The sequence below is a fragment of the Labeo rohita genome, chromosome 6, assembly GCF_022985175.1.
Source record: "Labeo rohita strain BAU-BD-2019 chromosome 6, IGBB_LRoh.1.0, whole genome shotgun sequence".
Classification (NCBI taxonomy): Eukaryota; Metazoa; Chordata; class Actinopteri; order Cypriniformes; family Cyprinidae; genus Labeo; species Labeo rohita.
In genome coordinates this window covers 10,618,148-10,638,434 of record NC_066874.1, presented here as the reverse complement: position 1 = coordinate 10,638,434, position 20,287 = coordinate 10,618,148, and the positions used below count along the sequence as shown (strand labels likewise).

The window sequence follows — 20,287 nt, the reverse complement described above, 5'->3', positions numbered from 1 at the left end:
GGTCAGGTCCCGCCCACAGGCCCCGCCCACTTTTCGCGCAGCGTCCAGCACAGACTGAAATCAGACCGTGTGGCATTGGGCTGCTGTATACTCTCATCCCAGGGCCGCTTATCATCCGGGTTCGATTTGCCCTAGAAACAAATGTAGCTCTGGACCGATGACTTTATTCTTCATTTGCCTGGTTTGACGTACCGAACTAACGCAGGGAGGAATATTAAGGGATGACCGGCTATATTCTCAGGAGTGCCTATGGTCTTTCGAGCTCATGGCTAATCAGCAAACTGTCATCTAACATCCTATCCGTGATGTTTTGACATATCGATGTGTCGTTTGAATGTGCAACAGGCTCGCGCCATATATTCATGCGGTTTATGGAGACGATGGGGGATCAAAGGGATGATGTGTCCTAGTGCTCTACATATTTTTGCTTGTCGTTGCAATATAACCATTTATTAATATTGTTCACTTACGACCATGACACTTTGAATGGTGCTCTTTGATCTGTACACAACTGGACAGCACTTCAGTTTGGCGAGGTCATTTTTGTAGAGGTTTGTGCCAGAGTATAAGGGAATTTAAAATGGCAACGCAAGTAACAGGGAGGAAAAGAATTCCCAACCGGGAGAAACTATCGGCGGAGGATGATGCTCTCAGTCAAATAGCTCGAGAGGTAAGACAGATGACCAACATTTCACGTGCTCCCATAGACGTAGCTCTATCATGCTGCGCCAAATGTCGTCCTTCTGCTTAAAGTACTGGAGTTCTTAAAATGTAAGTCTTAATGGGAATCCCCAATGATTTTGCTGAATAATAAAAAGGGGTTTTGTCGGTTGTGCGGTCCTTACTCCCCATTTCCCGCATGCAGAAAAATGTACACGGATATGATGACGCTCGTGTCCTTTAATAATGTGAATGGGAAGCATTGTACCCCTTCCCCTCCCAATTATTAAGCGCTTGTGAATGACAAAACCACATTATTCGTCGCAGTCTGAATCAAGGCATTGTTGCTAGCATGACCTACATGTTTGAAAGACTTAAGTTGTAGGTTAATCAATCCACATACAAATAGCGTTAGTGCAGTTGAGCAACAGCATCTTCATGTTTGGATACCTGCACAGCGGCGTGACGTCACGAAGCAAAGATCAAACGAAAAAGCTGAGAGAAGTCGTCCCAGACTGCTGACGTCAGAAGCTGCTCTGATGCGGCACATCACACCCAGTAAATGGCCTGAATGGCCTCGGGGATGTATTTTAAAACACACAGAGCTCAAATTTTGCTGATCGCTTAAATACTCTGCCATATGTGATCCAGCATTGTCCTGCAATCGTTCGGTTTTCAGTTCTTAATGAAAAGCAGACAGGGACAGCTAGGTTTCTTATTGAAAGGAGAATGTGTGTCATAAATGCATAAAACAAATGGTGCATGGTTGTATTTGTACTCATCTATTATTATTAAACAGTTAATTGATATTGTTTTATTGGTAAGTGAAGTAATCTTATACCTTATGTTTCAAAAGGTTTGTGTTTAGTGGTACTAGTTCTTTACAACAATATTCAGGTTTTCTGGTTCACTTAAATTCCTCTGTGACCTTTTAGATTAACTGACCACAAGCATTTCCTCACTGAAGAATCCACACTTTTTACTAACACACTTCTTTCTTCTGCTTGACCTTGACATTATCTTGATGCTTAGCTGGTGCCCTTAATAGGGAAAGTCTTTGGGTGTGGTGTGGAAATGCATCATAGATATTTAGTCTCCAGCTCCAGCAAATGATGGAAAAATTAATGATACTTTGCATCATTTGCCCTCTGGTGCTTGTGTTCTTGTAAAACTCTGTACCCACCCACTATTAAACTCACCACCCCTCTTACAGGATGAATCAGTCCCTGAAGAGTAGAATAAACTCAACTTCCTCAAATGTTTTTCCTTTCTTCTTGTTCTGCTTCCTCATAGAAACTGCACAATCAGTCATGATGCTAAAGCTAGGGAGTAATAAGTCAAAGTTAAAGGAATAGGTTAACCAAAAATTAAAATTTAGTTATTATTTTCCCATCTTCGTGCCATTCCAAACTTACGTACGTTTTTTCTCTTCTGTTTAACACCAGAGGTGAGTTTTTGAAATATATACTGGCCACTATTTTCAAAATAATGAAAGCTCAACAGGCTCCATGTTGATTTGTGAACTTTTTTCCAATTACAGGCAGATATTTAAGCTGTCATTTATTGAAAAACATTACATACACATTGCCTATCCGATTTATGAACAACTGAAGCAATAATGCACGTCGGTTAAAGTTTTTATTGGCACTGAAATGATTTAAGAATGCATTGAAGTCTCATCTTTTCAGTGACTGACTTGATCCAGTTCACAAAACCTAAAGGGTGTCCTATTTGTTCACTAGACTGATCTGTGCTCCATTTCTCAAAAGCATTGTAAGCCTAAGTAGATCGTAGAAACCAATGGTGCAAATGGTTTCTATGATCTGCTTAGGCTTATGATGCTTTCGGGACATGCAGACTCAATGATCCAGTTGCAACAGCACACTTGAGACTATCAAAGATTTGCAATTGAAGCTTCCTCTCCACAGTCATTATAATTGATGGAAAAAAGTATGTTATTAAACATTTTTTTTTTGTGTTCCCTGGAGAAAAGTTCGGGTTTGGAAATAATGCTTGGGTGAACTAATCTTTTAAACATATACCTAAACACTTTGTATTTGACAGGAGAGACACGGTCACATAGCAACCTATTAGACAGCTGTGTTTAGGCATGAAGTAGGTGTGCAGTGTGATATGGAGTCATTAAGATGCTGGGCCAGTCAGATAGCTATGTAGCACTTACAAGGTTCGTCTGTAATGAGTATAATCAACATCTCTGCCAGCAGAGCTTTTTTTATACACCAGGCATTAGGGAACAACTATGCCAAGGAAAAAGCATTACAGAACAGCCAATCTCTGTAGAAACTTGACCACCTTTCTTTCCTCTGTTTGTTTGCAGCAGAAGCGGGGTTCTTTAGTACTTTATTTCAGTGTGATCGGAATGGAGCTTTCGTTTTTGCCTTGGCAATCATGTGAAAGTCTTTCCATAGTCTTTCCCACACATATTATAGTTAATTCAATGGTTTTATTTCCTTGGTATAATGTGTCAGTAGACTTTTTGGCTTCTTTGTAGCATGTGTCTCAGCTGCTCACTCTCTCTTTTAATGTACAGTGATGGTTTGGTCTGTTCATCACATTGCAGTCATAAAAATGGTACAAACTAGCGTGGGGAAGACGGCTGGCTCTAAAGTCATTTACTGGGCCCAGGGGAGACGGGCCCACCCATAAGAATTTGGGCTATGTGAATTTTAGCAACATTTGTGCCTATTGCTAATGTCTCAGTTGAACAAATCAGCAGTCCAGAAACAAAACTTTTTTTTTTCTTCTGGATAATTGCTGTACAATTACTAAATGTCAGTAAAGCTTTTATTGACGTTCCACAAATATCATTGACTTTTTTATTAAGTTTTGAGCCCCAACAAGTGAAATAAAACTGATGTTTCTTTCTAGTAATGAAAGATGGCAAATATGAGCAGTATCACACTTGTAGCAGTGCGATATGGCTGTATATTGGTGCAGCTGTGATTATGCTGTAATTATGTAGTAATCACAGCCTGCAAGTGTGATATTGCATTTATACAACAGTTCAAAGGCATGAGTATGTAAATACATAGGAAACAACAGCAGAGTGTTTTTAAAAAACCCTCTTTTGGGCAGAACTACTTCTGCCACAAATTCAAATCTAAGTTTGACAAGTTAACAGCTGAGCCCAATCCTCCATTACTAATTTTAAAACAAAAGAATGTTGAGTTGCTTTATTGAAAACTTATTGTATTACTGCATTAAAAGCTTACTGTATTATGTAGAGTATTAGCAGATGTACATGGACTGAGTGAGTGTCATTACCTGCATTTGATTCAGCATTCAACTTCAGATCAATCTCATATTCACAATAAAACATTAGTTAGAATGTCCACTGAAGAAAGCGATATCTTTGTTGTACTATCCTTTCATCTGTTAAGGGTGATTTCTGATGACAGCGCTGCTTAGTGCATTTTTTGGCTGCGTCGTACAAGCTGTTGTTGAAAGTAAAAATAACTTCCTTGTTTACAACCCTGTTTTAGTCTCTTTCAATATAAAAGTCTTTACTGCTGAGTCACACATAAAAACAGTCTCTTGTCGCCATCTAATGGTGGAATAATATAACTAAAATCAGCATAATAAAAGTTGCTAGGCAATTCAATCAAATTACAAAGGCAGCACTCTGATATACAGCATTAATGTTACATCAAATATAACGTGATGAGATTTTGCCCTCAGCCAAATCTATTTGCTCTGGAACAAATAATCGATTAATGAGACCTAAGACTGCTTGTTAGATTTACCCAAAACAAATTACATCTCATGTTTAATCACTATAGAGCAGAACATTTGCTCCGTTACACTTACTTGAGTAAATTTTTGGAAAATGTGTACTTTTAAGAGTAGATTTAAAGATAGGTACTTTTACTTTAACTCAAGTACATTTCTAATGAAAAACTATTACTTTTACTTTGCTACACTGGGTGGTGTTTTCTTTTTATTGCTTAATTTTTATGCAATACATCTAGAAATGCATAGTTTATTCCAAGCACGCTGTCTCTTTTATCTCGGGAATGAACGATGCTCCATTCATGAATGAATCACTCTTTTGAGTCGATTCTTTTCAAAGCCTTGAACAGACAAGCTTGCAAAACAGTCTGAATTGGTTCGCAAATCACTTTGAATGATGTGTTCAGTTCCCTGCATGTAATGAATCATCTGAAGTGGTTTCTCATTCGTTCCAGGTAATTTAAGAACACAGAGAACATAAAGATCTACAGTTCAATGAAGTAAAATCTGCAAATTATACTGTTGGCCTGCAATGAGGATCTTTATTAGTTGAACACCGCGTGTGCTGTCTATGAATGATTTCACAGGTATACATTTGATTTCATTTAAGTAATATTGTAGTAGTGGTAAGCTAGATAGACTGTCACCTGAAATGTATGAAGTGAAATAAATGAAAAGTGTCGATCCAAACGGATATCATGTATAATAGATTTGCTGTATTACATTGCAATCCTTTTTTGCAGCGTTGAGCATTATAACCAATCACACATGTTTCTGATGGGCTTATAAATGCAATATCCAATCAGAGACGTTTTGATTCGTCACTGCGGAGAACTCCGGAGTTTTTCAGTGTTCAGAGTTATGCGCATTCATTGACTGAGTTCTGATGAATATGTATTCACTAATTTTCTCATCAGCATAAACAACAAACTGCCATTGCATGACATTGCAGCTTCAACCTTTAATGAGTTACATGAGTTAAGGTAGTTATAAAATTGCCCTCAAGTAAGAAATGAAGAAATGCGCCTGTGGAAATCAGTTAATTTCTATATCCAAAGTAACTAGTAACTGGAGCTCACATCACTTAAAACTCTGAAGCAGATGTTCAAATAGACATTATCTTTATTAAAAAGCTGCATATATAAAGTCCAAACAAGTACGTTTTCACCTAAAAAAAAACTCATAAAACCACATTCCATGACACAAAAACAGTATTATTTTTAAAATTATAGTGGATTTGGGCATTTGCCAAAAAATAATAACACTAGTTACAAAATGCCACTTGAGGCCTTCTTTGCCAATATTGGTGTGGCTACTTACCCTGTCTTACCCCTCCAGAAGAATGGAGCAAAATGCATTTTGATTGCTGATAATCAAGTGGATGTTATTTGAACTCTATGACCAACCTCTTTCTAAGTGGAAGATCTTCCAAGTGGAAGACTGTGTCTTAGTTGCACAGAAGCAGAAATCACATCTCATGATCCAAATTTAACGTCTACCTCAGTCACAGCATGTGGAGTCCATTGGAACCTTGGACTCCATTCACATTCGTCTCTTTTTCCACTTACTGCCGTTGTATTTTCCGACTCCCGAGACAGGAAGCAGAAAGCCTTTAGGGCTGTACGTCTTAGGCTTTGTTCCAAATGGCGCTCTTGATATGTACTTATGGTCTTGCGGACCTGCCATGGCTCGTGTGCCTGTGAGACCGTGGAACGTCCAATTGGATATTTTAGGGATCTCACGACCGCCCACTTTGCAGAAGCACGATGCACACTCCAGCAAACTTTTACTGGACAGTTAATGCAGCGTTATATCAGCAATGTGTGGATTTGGAGGTAGACCACAAAGGTTTAGGATAGTATTTTTGACAGTTATTGTTGCAGAAAGGTGCGGTTTTTCGCTCACCAGGGGAGGGAATTTAGCTGACCTAGTAGCAGAGGAGTACTTAGCCCCTGCCCCACTGCAGCAACAGATTGGCCAGCCACCACCCACTGACCTGCATCCTTTAAGCCTTTCCACAACATCCTGTGTTAATCGCCCCTCGAGGAGCCTCACTACTGTGTATCATTTTGGCTGCTTTCATTGAAACTCCACAGTCATCCGAAATGTATTCCCTTTCAGGGCTACTGATGACAGTTTAACAGAGAGAGACCTCCAGTGTGAAGTGCCAGGAATGCACAGGCAGTTTTTTTGTTAGTCATGCAAGGTCATATATCAGCCTATTCTGCTCTCTGTGGTGCAGCGGGAGGCGAAGCTGATGTTGTAGGCCATTGCGAGTGAGCGTGTGAGGGGGGTTGCAGTAAGCCTGCGATTAAGTTGCTGGGTAGACTGAGGTGAGGAGCAGACAGGAAGTGATGTGTTATGAGCCTGCATTGCGCTCTAAAAGCAGATTAGTCTGGAGCTACTCTCCATGACCATCTAGTGTCCTGCACTGTCACCTGGAAAACAAAAACAACTCGTTACCTATAATTGTTTATTACATTTGCTCAGAATCTCTGTCAAACCAGTTTATGTGACCACATAGTTTAATGGTTGTTTATTTGCTAACTCTATTGTTTTAGAAGTTGATTTACCAACAGAATTATGCAAATCAGGTACTGCCACAGATAATCAGATGACTTTAGAGCTGTACGCAATTTACGCAGTGTAATTTCCCATTTTGCAGGCCAATTCTGAGTGCTTAGTTGCAGAGGACTACTGCTGTCCAGGCACCTTAGTAGGAATTTGTAGATATATTTTCTCATCAGTATTATTTGATGAACAGAGCTGGGCAGTAACTGATTAACCGCAATCTGGATTACATAATCATATTACAAAAAAAATAAAATAAAATAATCGTAATCAGACTACAGTTACTTTTTTATTACATGATTACATATTATTCACACATTAGTAGTCAATTATTCATAATTTATTGATTCTGTCTAATTCCTCTTTTTTATGTTTTAAATGTTCCTTTCTAAATAATCTTCCACTTATATACACTCAGAAAGTCATGTGTGTTGACATTCACACAGACTAGTCATTAGTCAGGTGGCTTTTGATCAGTGGATTTATAAAAATCATTTCCGGTTTAAGAAGTGTTTCAACATTGCATCAACTGCTGATGAAAACATTTATTTGTATTTGAATTATCATTCAGTAGATTATTTAACCATGTATTATTATGTATTATTGAAAGGCTTTTGTCTTTCAAACTCATTAAAATGCACAAATTCTCGTTATTTCTTATTTGCAGACATTCTTAAACTTTTTGTCATCTGAACCTCTTTCACCTAATATATTTACTTTAAAGGGGTGGTCAGTTAGCAATTCTGTAAAAGACAATATCTCCCTTTGCATTGAACTTTGAGCGTTGTAACTTTGCAGATGTTGTTTACGCTCCAACAGCAACATTACACACTAACTAAAGTTAAAAAAGTAAAATCATAATCAGTGACTCCTTTAAGGAACCCCTGAGATTTTAAAATACATATTTTAATAATTATGTATCACATTTGCATGTTCATGGTTCTCTGACCTTGGTTAATGGTCATATGGCTTGCAGATAAACATAAACTATATCTTTTTTATTAAGTGTATTATTCTGATTGTTATTTTAAAATGATTTATTTTAGTTTGACGTTTTTATGTTTTAATTGCTTGTTAGTCTTTCATTAAACTCACAAACCCCCTGCAGTTCCTTTACAAACCCCAGTTTATTTTTACATCATTATGGTACAAGATTATCCTGTTTAAATCAATGTGATAAACAAGTAAGGTCAAAAGTAGTCTCAGCCTCAGACATCACGCCCATGGACTGTTGGCTGAACGTCTGATGCATACGGCACACAAAAGTGGTAACACTTCAGGAGTTTCTGAATCGTCATCGGATTTGTTAGATTGTACAGGATTTCTGGAGACGTGTGTGTTGCGTTCTTTAGCGTTCCACCTGGAAACCAAAATGCTGTGGTGCCAAACTCCCTCATGAAGGAAGAAAGCTGTCGTGTTTACTACTGTGACAACAAGCACTTATCAGGATCCAACTAACGCTGGATTTTCAAAAGTATGTGAAAAATGTAAAGTTTGCGGCATAGAATCTTTCAAATATGTCCGAGAGTTTTACACACCAGTCTGTAATTTCCACGCCCCTAAACATGACGCGACTCAAAACAAACTGCGATTGGTTGTTTTACCTGGCCTCTTGGGCGGGCCTTGGCCATTCAAAGTGGCCAAAGTTCCCAGACCTTCTACCGTAAATCTGAAGGTCTGGCTACACGAGACTAGGTCAAATGTAATCTAAGAGTAATCTAAGAGTAGTCTGATTACATTACCTAGAATGTGTAATATAATGCATTACGTTAATGACTACAATTTTTGTCATGTAATTTGTAATCTGTAACGGATTACAATTTGTAAGTAATCTATCCAACTCTGTTGATAAATAACTGATTAAATAATCAGCTGAAAACAAGAACAAATGTTTGTCTTATAAATTTGAAAATATTTATATATATATGGATTTAGAGGCTTTTGCATCTGAAAATCTTCATATATACTTTTTGTATAAATGTATATATTTATACTTTTTTTACTGTTTAACACACACACACACACACACACACACACACACACACACACACATATATATATATATATATATATATATATATATGTATGTATATATATATATATATATATATATACATATATACACATTGTGACTTATGTCATTAATCTGTTATGTCAGTGTCTTCTAAAATAGGTGATATCTTAACTTTCTATGACATCACAGGGCTAGTTCATGTTGTAAAAATCATGAAACTTGTAAAAATGTCTTAGGAAAAGATTTGTTTTCAAAAAAAATATTTAAGATGTGTACGCTTACACCTACTCATGGTGTAAAGATGATGAAAAATGAAAAGGTGATGATAAAAAAATACTATTATAATATTAATATTATAAATATTTTTAATAATATATTTTTTTAATATTAATGGTTCAGCCATATGACAAGTTTAGAGTCATTAAATATTTTTGTCCTGAAATATGGCACACAAAATTCTTTATTATTTCCCCAGTCGTTTTTTTTTCTTCTTAATCTGCTTACATTTTCCTAGCAAATTACACACAGTATTATATCACACACACACACACGCACACATTTGTGATCTGGGTGAAGCATGAGTCAGCATGCTTGATATTCAAATTAACCCCTCCGCAAGACTGTGGAGGAGGAGGAACGCTCTTGTTGTTTGTTCCATCAGTCCCTATGCAAAGTTCATTTTGCAGTCTTGCACCGAGCCACATATGTTAAATATGGCTGTGACATGCAGGCTTGTTTGCTTTGGAGCCTAACGCTATGTGTGCTCATGGTCTCCAAAGACACCCGGAGTGTAAGTTAAAATGCTTGGGGCCTGAACCACAACTGCCTACTTCATTCTGCCATGTGGATTGTATATCAAACTGACTCAATGTTGCCATGCTAGGAGTTCTCTAGAAATAGATCAAGACTGTATCAGGGCTATGCGATTTTGTTATTGGATTGTCTAATTGAAAGAGAGTCTATTCTGAGCTGGTCTGCCCATGAGCGGATTGTGAGGTAAAGTTAATTCACATGCGGTTGCCAAAGCGTGAGTTTGATCTCAGATATTCAGGAGTTTCACTGTGGCAGTTTGAATCAATTTTACCTTTCTCCCTTCTTGGAGCTCTGTGAATGGTTGGAAGAGATTTGCACATGCAAATATACACACAGTCCCAAAAGTACATCTTGCAATTTAATGCCAAGTACAGGCTAAGTGCAAGTTGTCGAATGATTATTCCTTAATCTATGAAGATTAAACTCTTCCTATTTATGTGGTATGTTGGATTATGACAGACATCTTGCTTCACACAGCAAAACATGACAAGCAACTGAGTCAATTGTAATGTGTTTATTTAAACCACCCATTTACTAGTGAATGTTTTATTAAAAAAGACACAGCGCCCTATGTTTGCTCACTTTAAACATTATATTAAACTGATATATAAATACATAAATGAATATTTACTGAAACCGAGTGTGGATGCACACATTTCCCAACTAGATTTTAAACTCTTTTTATCTAGAAACTAGATTTCTTTTCTTTTTTTCCTGGCAAGAAATACATCATATTTATATTTTTTATTTTATTTAAATGTTCAAAAGTTTTATTAATGTTTTTAAAAGAAGTCTCTTATGCTTATCAAGTCTGCATTTATTTGATCAAAAATACAGTAAGGATTAATTTTGTGAAATACACTATATTACCAAAAAAAATTTGCTCACCTGCCTTGACTTAGGAGTGTGTTTATGGGAATTTTTGACCATTCTTCCAGAAGCGCATTTGTGAGGTCACACGCTGATGTTGGACGAGAAGGCCTGGCTCTCAGTCTCCGCTCTAATTTATACCAAAGGTGTTCTATCGGGTTAAGTTCAGGACTCTGTGCAGGCCAGTCAAGTTCATCCACACCAGACTCTGTCATCCATGTCTTTATGGACCTTGCTTTGTGCACTGGTGCACAGTCATGTTGGAAGAGGAAAGGGCCAGCTCCAAACTGTTCCCACAAAGTTGGGAGCATGGAATTGTCCAAAATGTCTTGGTATGCTGAAGCAATCAGGGTTTCTTTCACTGGAACTAAGGGGCCAAGCCCAGCTCCTGAAAAACAATCCCACACCCCACACCCCACACCCCAACCCCCCTCCACCAAACTTTACACTTGGCACAATGCAGTCAGACAAGTACCGTTCTCCTGGCAGCTGCCAAATCCAGACTCGTCCATCAGATTGCCAGATGGAGAAGCGCGATTCATCACTCCAGAGAACTCTAGAGTCCAGTGGCGGCATGCTTTACACCACTGCATCCGACGCTTTGCGTTGCACTTGGTGATGTATGGCTTGGATGCAGCTGCTTGGCCATGGAAACCCATTCCATGAAGCTCTCTGCGCACTGTTCTTGAGCTAATGTGAAGGCCACATGAAGTTTGGAGGTCTGTAGTGATTGACAGAAAGTTGGCGACCTCTTGGCACTATGCGCCTCAGCATCCGCTGACCCCGCTCCATCAGTTTACGTGGCCTACGACTTCGTGGCTGAGTTGCTGTCGTTCACAAACGCTTCCACGTTCTTATAATACAGCTGACAGTTGACTGTGGAATATTTAGGAGCGAGGAAATTTCACGACTGGACTTGTTGCATAGGTGGCATCCTATCACAGTTCCACGCTGGAATTCACTGAGCTCCTAAGAGCGACCCATTCTTTCACAAATGTTTGTAAAAACAGTCTGCATGCCTAGGTGCTTGATTTTATACACCTGTGGCCATGGAAGTGATTGGAACACCTGATTCTGATTATTTGGATGGGTGAGCGAATACTTTTGGCAATATAGTGTATAATTATAATAACTGTTTTCTATGGAAGCCCATTTCCGCAACTAAATAAACATTTTAAAAAGGTAATTGCGACTTTTTATCTCACAATTCACCCCCCCACCCCACCCCGAAATCGCAAGATATAAACTTGCAACTGTGAGTTATAAAGTCAGAATTGCGAGATATAAACTCAAAATTCTGAATTTGTTTCTCAAAATTGCTTGATATAAACTTGCAATTGCGAGAAATAAAATCAGAATTGTGAGATAAAGACAATTCTGACTTTATAACTTGCAACTGCGAGTTTATTTCATGCAGTTCTGACTTTATAACTTGCAATCGCTAGTTTATATCTTACAATTCTGAGAAAAAAGTCAGAATTACGAGTTTGTATCAAGCAGTTCTGAGCAAAAAATTCCATTCTAATATATTCTAAAGTTTTATTTATTCCTGTGATGGATGGCAAAACTGATATTTCAGTGAACATTACTCCAGTCTTTATCTAGTTTGCTGATTTTAATTATTTCTTATTATTATCAATGTTGATTTTTGTGGAAACCTTCATACATGAAGAGCAGCATTTATTTGAAATATATATATCACTGTCTTTACTACCACTTTCAGTTAATGTGAATCATCCTTTTTTAATAAAAGTTTTGATTTCTTTAAAACTGCTTTCAGTTTCTTCAACAACCCAAACTTTTAAATGGTACTGTAGCACTGAATTGTCCTTTTGCTCTTATGTGAGTTCGCAGAGTTGATCTCTTTCCTGGCGCAGAAAGAATCTAGTTCCTTATGGTTCCATAGGGAGGCCTGTGGGGTCCTGACACAGCTGAGGAGGAAAGGAACATCTGTCAGATTCTGCCACGCTCCTTCTTGATCTAGGACAGGCACTCTGTCTTCTCCTCACAGAACCTCAAATCCCTCTAATAGCAGTGACTTGTAGCCTGTTTTTACACAGCGGTGTTTAACGAAACCAGAAACTAAACATTAAAACTCAAAATTTAGCTCTCCCAGTGAGGGAATCCAGCCAGTGAAGAAAACGCAGATTGCACTGACTGCTTTCATTCTTCTTTTTGGTAGAGTATATCGGAGAGAAGATTTAGTGCGTTCAAAATCATTCATGTATGACAGCTGCGACAGTCAGTGAAGCTGGAGCCTTTTATAATTAAAGAAGCTGAATATTGCATTAGGAGTAATAATGTTATTTCTCTACAATTTAGCTCTGCACTAACACACAAAACCAACAAAAAGCACTGGAGAATGTACACAAGTCTGGGATGACTGATAAAGCACCAGTTTATCACATACACATGTGTCCCATGCTGAGTCACTGATGAAAGTGTTTTGACCTGTGCAGTCCTCTGGCATGTGGATGTGTTTAGAAGGTAACTACTCTTTATTGGTGCGGTATTTCAGCAGACAATCTGCCATGGAAACTTTTGGAATTACATTGCTCAGGCTATGGTTGGGATCTTTTGTTTCTTCTTTAATATTGGCTGTTAGATTCTTCAGCCTAAAACTGTCGTTTAACACACACCTGTTGACTAGCTAGGTTATTCATTTTCTGTTAATTTAGTTAATATTGATAATGAACATAATGTCCACATGGATTATTTACATGATTATATGAAAGCCTGTTTCCATCACTGAATATTACGACTTTTTATCTCCCAATTTTGACTAAAGTACAATTCTTTGAGTTTATATCTCACAATTCTGGCCTAACAATTCGCAATTGCATGTTATAAAGTCAAAAATTGACCCATCGGTAAACCCTGCCCCCCTTAGTTACTGTTGGTCACTCGGACAAACAAACAGAGTTGCAAACTGTCTTTCAATGACAGCTATCAGTACGAAAACCTTGTTCCAAGATGTTTTGATACATTTTGGACACAGAAGGTCCACCTCTTGGATTTAAATATGCCATGGAGTGATTTATAAATTGGAAAAAATGTAATTTGGAAACGAGGGTTTAGAGATCGCAATGCAAATGGGAGAAGCCTCATGTTACGGTCGTCACAATCACAGATGACAGCATCCAACATTGTTCATGTACCGCCGTGTAAAATTAAATTAATTTACATTTAACTAGTTTAATATTGAGAAACACTGAAATGTAGACCTTTGTTTATGTGTTTTTGACCTACACATGATGTAAGAACAGTTAGCTATTTAGGTTTCTACTTTAGCATGGACTCACTAACTTTAACATTAGCTAGTTTTAGCCAGAGATACATTAACATCCTGCTTAAGCAGATGAAAGTTGTAATTTAATCAGAGTATGACAACCAGAAAGTGAATATTGTATAATAAAATTAATAATCTGGATATCTGGAATCAGTGTTACAAGTATCCCAGGCACAACGTTTTACCATTTTTGTAGCATTAATGCCATCAAACTGATGAAAGCATTGGATCTTGCAGTGATTCTCTATGGCGCTGAAACCTGAAGATCTCTGAGTTTTGGTCCCCATACAACTAATTATCAGTTGAATTGTGGGATAAAAAGTCACAATTACCTTTATTTTTTATGGTTATACCACATAAATAAATGAAGAAATAACAAAAAAATAAATAATAAAAACTGGCTGATATTGTCAGGGTTTTGTTTAGTTCTTGTCCTTGTGTTCATTGAGTTTTCAGTTGGCTTATTCCCCTGTGACCTAGTTTTCCTTTGTTGATTGTTATTCTGTTCACCTGTGTTTAATTAACTTGTTAGTTCCTTTTATTGCTCCCCTTCTTAAACCTTCAGTTCTCCAGTAGTCTTCATCTGTTCTCAGTCATTATTAGTTGTGTGTACTCCCTGTTTCTCAGTTATTATTAAAATCATATTGTTTAAAGCTTCATTCTCCAATCATCATCTGCCTGCCTGCCTGCTACAACCGTGACAGATATATCATTGATTATTTGCAAATTTTTATTGGCGTCAGCTGATATGTTTTTCAGTTTGGCCAATGTATTGGAATGGGACTTTTATTTTGACAGCGCTGAGAACATCAGAGCCTAAACTTTAGCTCCCATTCTTCATTTTCATTAGTTTAGTGTCTCTCTGTTTTACCTGTTAAACAAGTAAACCTTTTACGAATTCTATTATTAGTCCTAAATGTCTATAAAACTTAATTATCTATTATCAATAAATATGCATTTCTATAATTTAAACAATTTATTTTGAACATCTAATTAACAAATTCACAAACCTTGCAATCTTTCAAACTGTGAGATCTGTGAAGCATGGATTTGTATACGTAAAAATGAGCATAATGGTCAGTTTGTGAGAAGTGGATATAGACGGTACTTCAGCCATCCCTCAACATACATGCTCATCAAACTGTTGCACTATGTACAGTGGGCCGATATTTTGTATTCTTGTCACATTCACTGTGTATTGTATGCAACATTAGTGCTACCTTGACTTTATAGCCATCACTCCTTGGCAATAAATTCACCATTGGCAAGTAATTTTTTGTTTTCACACACACACGTCTGGTCAGCTATCCTTGTAGGGATTCTCCATAAGGGTAAGTAAGGGTTAATCAACGGCTTGTTGTGCATTAAAGGATTTTAAATGCACGATGAGGGGGGAAATTACCACTCAACATGAATTGTATTTAAAATCATTTAATGCATGGCAAGCCATTGATTATCCCACTTATTCCATGGTCATTTGCCAAGTTACAGACAAGTTAAAACTAGTATTGCTCTTTGCAGTGCAATATTTGATCATATGTGTAAAAACGACAGTTTTAACTCTTGCATTCTGCCCGCTTCAAATCAGACACAAGGATTAAATAGTGCGGTAAGATCACATTTATTTGAACAAATTATAGCATTTATTTCAAATAATTATCAAACGATTGAGAGCGAGAGAGGGAGAGATGACAGTTGTGTGTGCATACCTACCTGCTGTGCATCATGCGCGTCTCTCTGCAAACAAATAATGAATTAAAAAACAGCGATTTTACCACTGCACTGTTGAGCAATATAATGTAGCGATCTAGTATCCCGGCTATTTTATTAATCAGAATCATGGGGAAGCGTTGACAACAAGCTTGCATGTTTGTATGTACGTAAGCAGCGCTATGTGATCTCTGACCTCTCTCTTTTTCGCTCTCTCTCTGTGTGTGCGCTTGTGTGCATCAATTAAAGCAACACATTAATATAGAACAGTGATTAAACTGACTTCGAACTACCTGTGCATTAAACAGTTTTACTGCATACCTGCCAGCCAATCAAAATCCAGTATTCTGACAGACCATGGAATAATGGTTTTTATACTGTACAAACCATATTTTCTATCACCCTACACCAGGGGTGCTCAACCCTGGTCCTGGAGATCGACTTTCCTGCAGAGTTCAGCTCCAACCCTGACCAAATACACCTGAACCAGCTAATTAGGATCTCAAGGAGCACTTGATAATTACAGACAGGTGTGTTTGATTAGGGTTGGAACTAAACTCTGCAGGAAAGTCGATCTCCAGGAACCGGTTTGGGCACCCCTGCCCTACACAAACCCTAAACCTAAACCTACCCATCAGGAAACTTTCTGCATTTTTACTTTCTCAAAAATACTCATTCTGTATGATTTAAAAGCTTTTGTAGCCATAGGGACCTCAATTTAGGTCCCCAACTTGACACAAGTCCCCGTGAGTGTGTGTGTATTTAGGTTTAAGTCCCCACCAAGAGATATAAACCAAACCCACACACACACACATTTTAAATTTAAATTTATTGCACATGTTTATTGAATTTATCAGGCCTTTATTGAAAGCAAAGCTGCTTCTCTCTTATCACACTGTGGACTCCTTCTTTCTAGATTGTGGTTAAAAATGACCTCAGGGGACTTCATTAGTAATATTACTGTAATATTATTGCAGTGTTTGTCTTGTTGCTAGGCAGACTATTTTGTGTATATCAAACTTTTTTCTCAGTGAAAGATAATTTACAAGTAAAATTGCACAGTTTATATTTCAGCAATGTTTTTTCTGTCATTACCATTGTTTTGATAATCTGTGATAGTCAGTAGCTTGTGGGAGTTGCTCTGCAGAGCAGTGTAAACTCTCCAGCTCTCTGCACGTTGTTGACAGGCCGTTGGACGTGGTTGGCAGGATCTAGGGCAGAGGCTTGTCTGAAGCCCCTTATTCAATGAGTTGTGACTTGTTCAGACAAAAGAACCAGAGCAGCTTTCTAACAGTCTGTTTGTTGCGCTTGGCAAGCTTGTTATTCTGACCAATGTGTCAGAGATTTAGCCAGACTTCATACAGTGCATTATACATGTTGTCTATATGGATGTACAGAGAAACTACAGACAACAAAGGTCAAACTCATTTTAGGTCAGATTAGAAAACATTCTCACATTTATTATTACAAATGTAACATACCAATATAATAAATGGACATTTTGACTAGGCTCTCAAACAATGATTATACTGTATATGAGTATTGACAGCAACTATATAGTGTACTAGTTTACCAGTGGTTAAACCAGTGTGAAGGAAATGCTTGAGTAATTTGTTCACTATCTTGTAATAGTGAATTGAAAACACTGCCCCCTAGTGAGTCATAAATTATCACATAGTTTCCATAGCAAAAACAAAGTTAACAACACCACCTCTGGTTGAGTGACTTGCAGAGAAATACTTACACCAGAACTCTACTAAAATCACTGGAAGTGTATTGTGCTTAAAATTGGAATTCCAAACAATTTTAGAATGTCAATAATGCTTTTTGTGCAGACTGAACACATTGAATGCAATTTCTCTTATGTTGCTTTTCTTTAGAAATTTGTTTGTGTTCTGTTTTCTGCACTTTGTTATTAAAAAAACAGCATCTGCTCTGTTTGGATAGGAGTTTGTTTAAAGTAAATATGACATTAAACAAAACTGACATGCATAATAACACTATTTAGGGAGGTTTGTATTTGTTAAAAATATTATGTAATAAAGCTTGCATTTGTTTGTGCCATTTGAGGGAAGAACACAGTTTAGTAAATATTAAGTAATATCTGGTAAACAAAGACCAATTTTAATTTCACATATTCAGACAAAGAACAAAGGGGAAAATCTTATATAATATAACCCAGGCACTCATTAAATATGGGTTCACTTGCAACAGCGATAAATATGGTTTGCGTTTTCTGAAGCAAATTATTGGCTGCCAAGAGCATGCTGACATTGAAATTCGCAACTTCAAGAGACATTTATAAACCATACACCATAGAAACCATGAAGGGAAGCCAATGTTGTGTTTACATTTCATGGTAATATTAGAAAGATTGTAATGTATTATTTTTAAGAACAGTTTTTGTTTTTGCACAAAAAACAAGAACCATAGCTGTAGATAACACATAGTAAGTGTAAGGACCTCTTAAAAGTGCCATTTTTATGATGATAGATAATAAAGCTTAACAACATGGTACGTCATTCGGGTTGCTGAGCAGCCTTTTTTCTGTTATGGTTTGGGTTTCACATGTTGACCGGAAATGGCAGCTTGGAGGCAGTGAGTGAGCTATTCCTTCCTGGCACTGGTACTGTTTTGTGCCTGCTTAACTACTGACATTAGCTCACTATCTGTCTTTGTGTTTACAGCTTACTATATTACAATCTGTTGATGACTCTTTTTATGGTTATATATATGGACTGTCATGTTTTTTTTTTTTTTTTTTTTTTAAAAAAAACATTTTCTTGATAGGGAGAATAATCATTTCTAATGGTTCTCAGTCTTCTAATGTTGCTGTTGATCAGTGCTCATTTCCATGGGCCACCCCCTCAAAACTGCCATTCATTTGCAGTTGAAGTCAATGATGAGATTAAAACCACATAATGGTTTAATCAATGAAAGCCTGTGAGCTTCATTTGATTAGACTCCAAGAACTCTCCTCAACTTCAGTTTTAGCTTTTGCTTTGCATAGAGCTCAAGCAGAATAGATTTCTCTTTCATAGTCTAGCCTTACCCACTCACAAATCGTGTATTGAACATAAAAAATGTAAATGCAAATGCATTTTGTACATTTTGTGCCATTTTATTTATTTATTTATTTATTTATTTATTTATTTTAGGTGCATTTTTCTCTATTTGATGGTTCTGACTCTGAATCTCTCTCTTTCTCTATGTCTTTCTGTCAGGCGGAGGCAAGACTGGCAGCTAAAAGGGCAGCCCGGGCAGAAGCTCGAGAAATCCGTATGAAGGAATTGGAGAGGCAACAGAAAGAGGTCAGGAAATAATCTGTTTGGCAGACTGTTACAGTTCTACTGTTTATTCTTAGAATCTAAGAAATAGCCTGAAAGGTGCTAAATAAGATGATAACTATTTCACACTGGCACAACATTTAGTTCACAAGCAAGAGTGCAATTACTAAATACTTAGTAATTATTCAATAATACTAAATAATTGTTTTACTGAACAGTATTCAGTATCTTGTGACTTGGGCCATGTTGATATTCAGAACAACAGCACTATTGCTTGTGTGATATTGCTTAAATAAACACTTACCTGATAATATTCCAGTATAAAAGTTCAAGAAATAAGAAATTAATATATATTGATTAACTTACTTTTTAAAAAACAATGTTGGAAGGTTTGTCTGTTTTTGCTCTGCCATTGGAAAAAAAAAAAAAGCCAAATGAAGTCTCTTTTGCTCACCAAGGCTGCATATATTTGATAAAAAACACAGTAAAATGATAATATTGTTAAATATTATTGTAACTAACTGCTTTATTTGAGTACATTTTATTCCTGCATTGGAAAAGCTGAATTTTCAGCTGACATTACTCCTCTCTTCAGTGCCACATGACACTTCAGAAATAATTTTAATATGCAAATTTGGTGCTCACGTGTCAGTTCTTCCTGAAATAAAACAGTTGTCCGTCTTAAATTACTTTTATTTTATTATTTATTTATTATTTATTTAATTTATTATTTATTAATTTTTTTTTTTTTTTTTTTTTTTTTTTTTGTGGAAACTGAGATACATTTTATATAGTTTTAGGTTTTATTAAATGTAAAATGTAATTTTTGATCAGTTTAATGCATCGTTGCTGAATAAAATATTTAGATTTTTTTTTCAAATAAATAATGCTAAAAAAATAAATAAATAAAAAATATTACTGACCCCCAGCTTTTTGTTGGTAGTATATGTGTTTATTAAACTCCAAAGACATTTTAAGTCTCTTAACCCAATTTTAACATTAACATATAAAAAAGAAAATAATTTTATGCTGTTACAATTTATATCTCCAATGAAAATGGCATGTAAAATACATCCCCCAAGATACTGAGACCATTAAGGGTTAATTTGTTTGTCATTTTAAATCAGTGTTTCGTTTTAAAGGCTGTTTTTGGTTTTGTAAATGGTGTACAGGCAATAAAAACGACAAAATATTTTCTATGTTAGATTTATTTTCTTTATACCTATCCTGATTTATCCACAAATGACCTTTATATTCTTCTTCAAGCTCTTTATATCTTTCTCTTCCTGTCTCACTTTCTTTCTTTCTTTTCATCCTGATCTC

The 20,287-nt window shown here is 36.7% G+C and overlaps 1 protein-coding gene across 16 annotated transcripts in view; it reads left to right on the top strand.

Moving 5' to 3' along the window:
* The first annotated feature begins 48 nt into the window (after positions 1-48).
* Positions 49-20,287, top strand: part of lrrfip1b (leucine rich repeat (in FLII) interacting protein 1b) — a 39,361-nt gene continuing 19,122 nt past the window's right edge. For all 16 annotated transcript variants that reach the window (XM_051112799.1, XM_051112800.1, XM_051112791.1 and 13 more), the window contains exons 1-2: positions 49-670; positions 18,902-18,988. In XM_051112799.1, the coding sequence (XP_050968756.1) occupies positions 581-670; positions 18,902-18,988 (177 nt within the window). In that variant the 5' untranslated portion in view covers positions 49-580. The remainder of the gene's footprint in view (positions 671-18,901; positions 18,989-20,287) is intronic.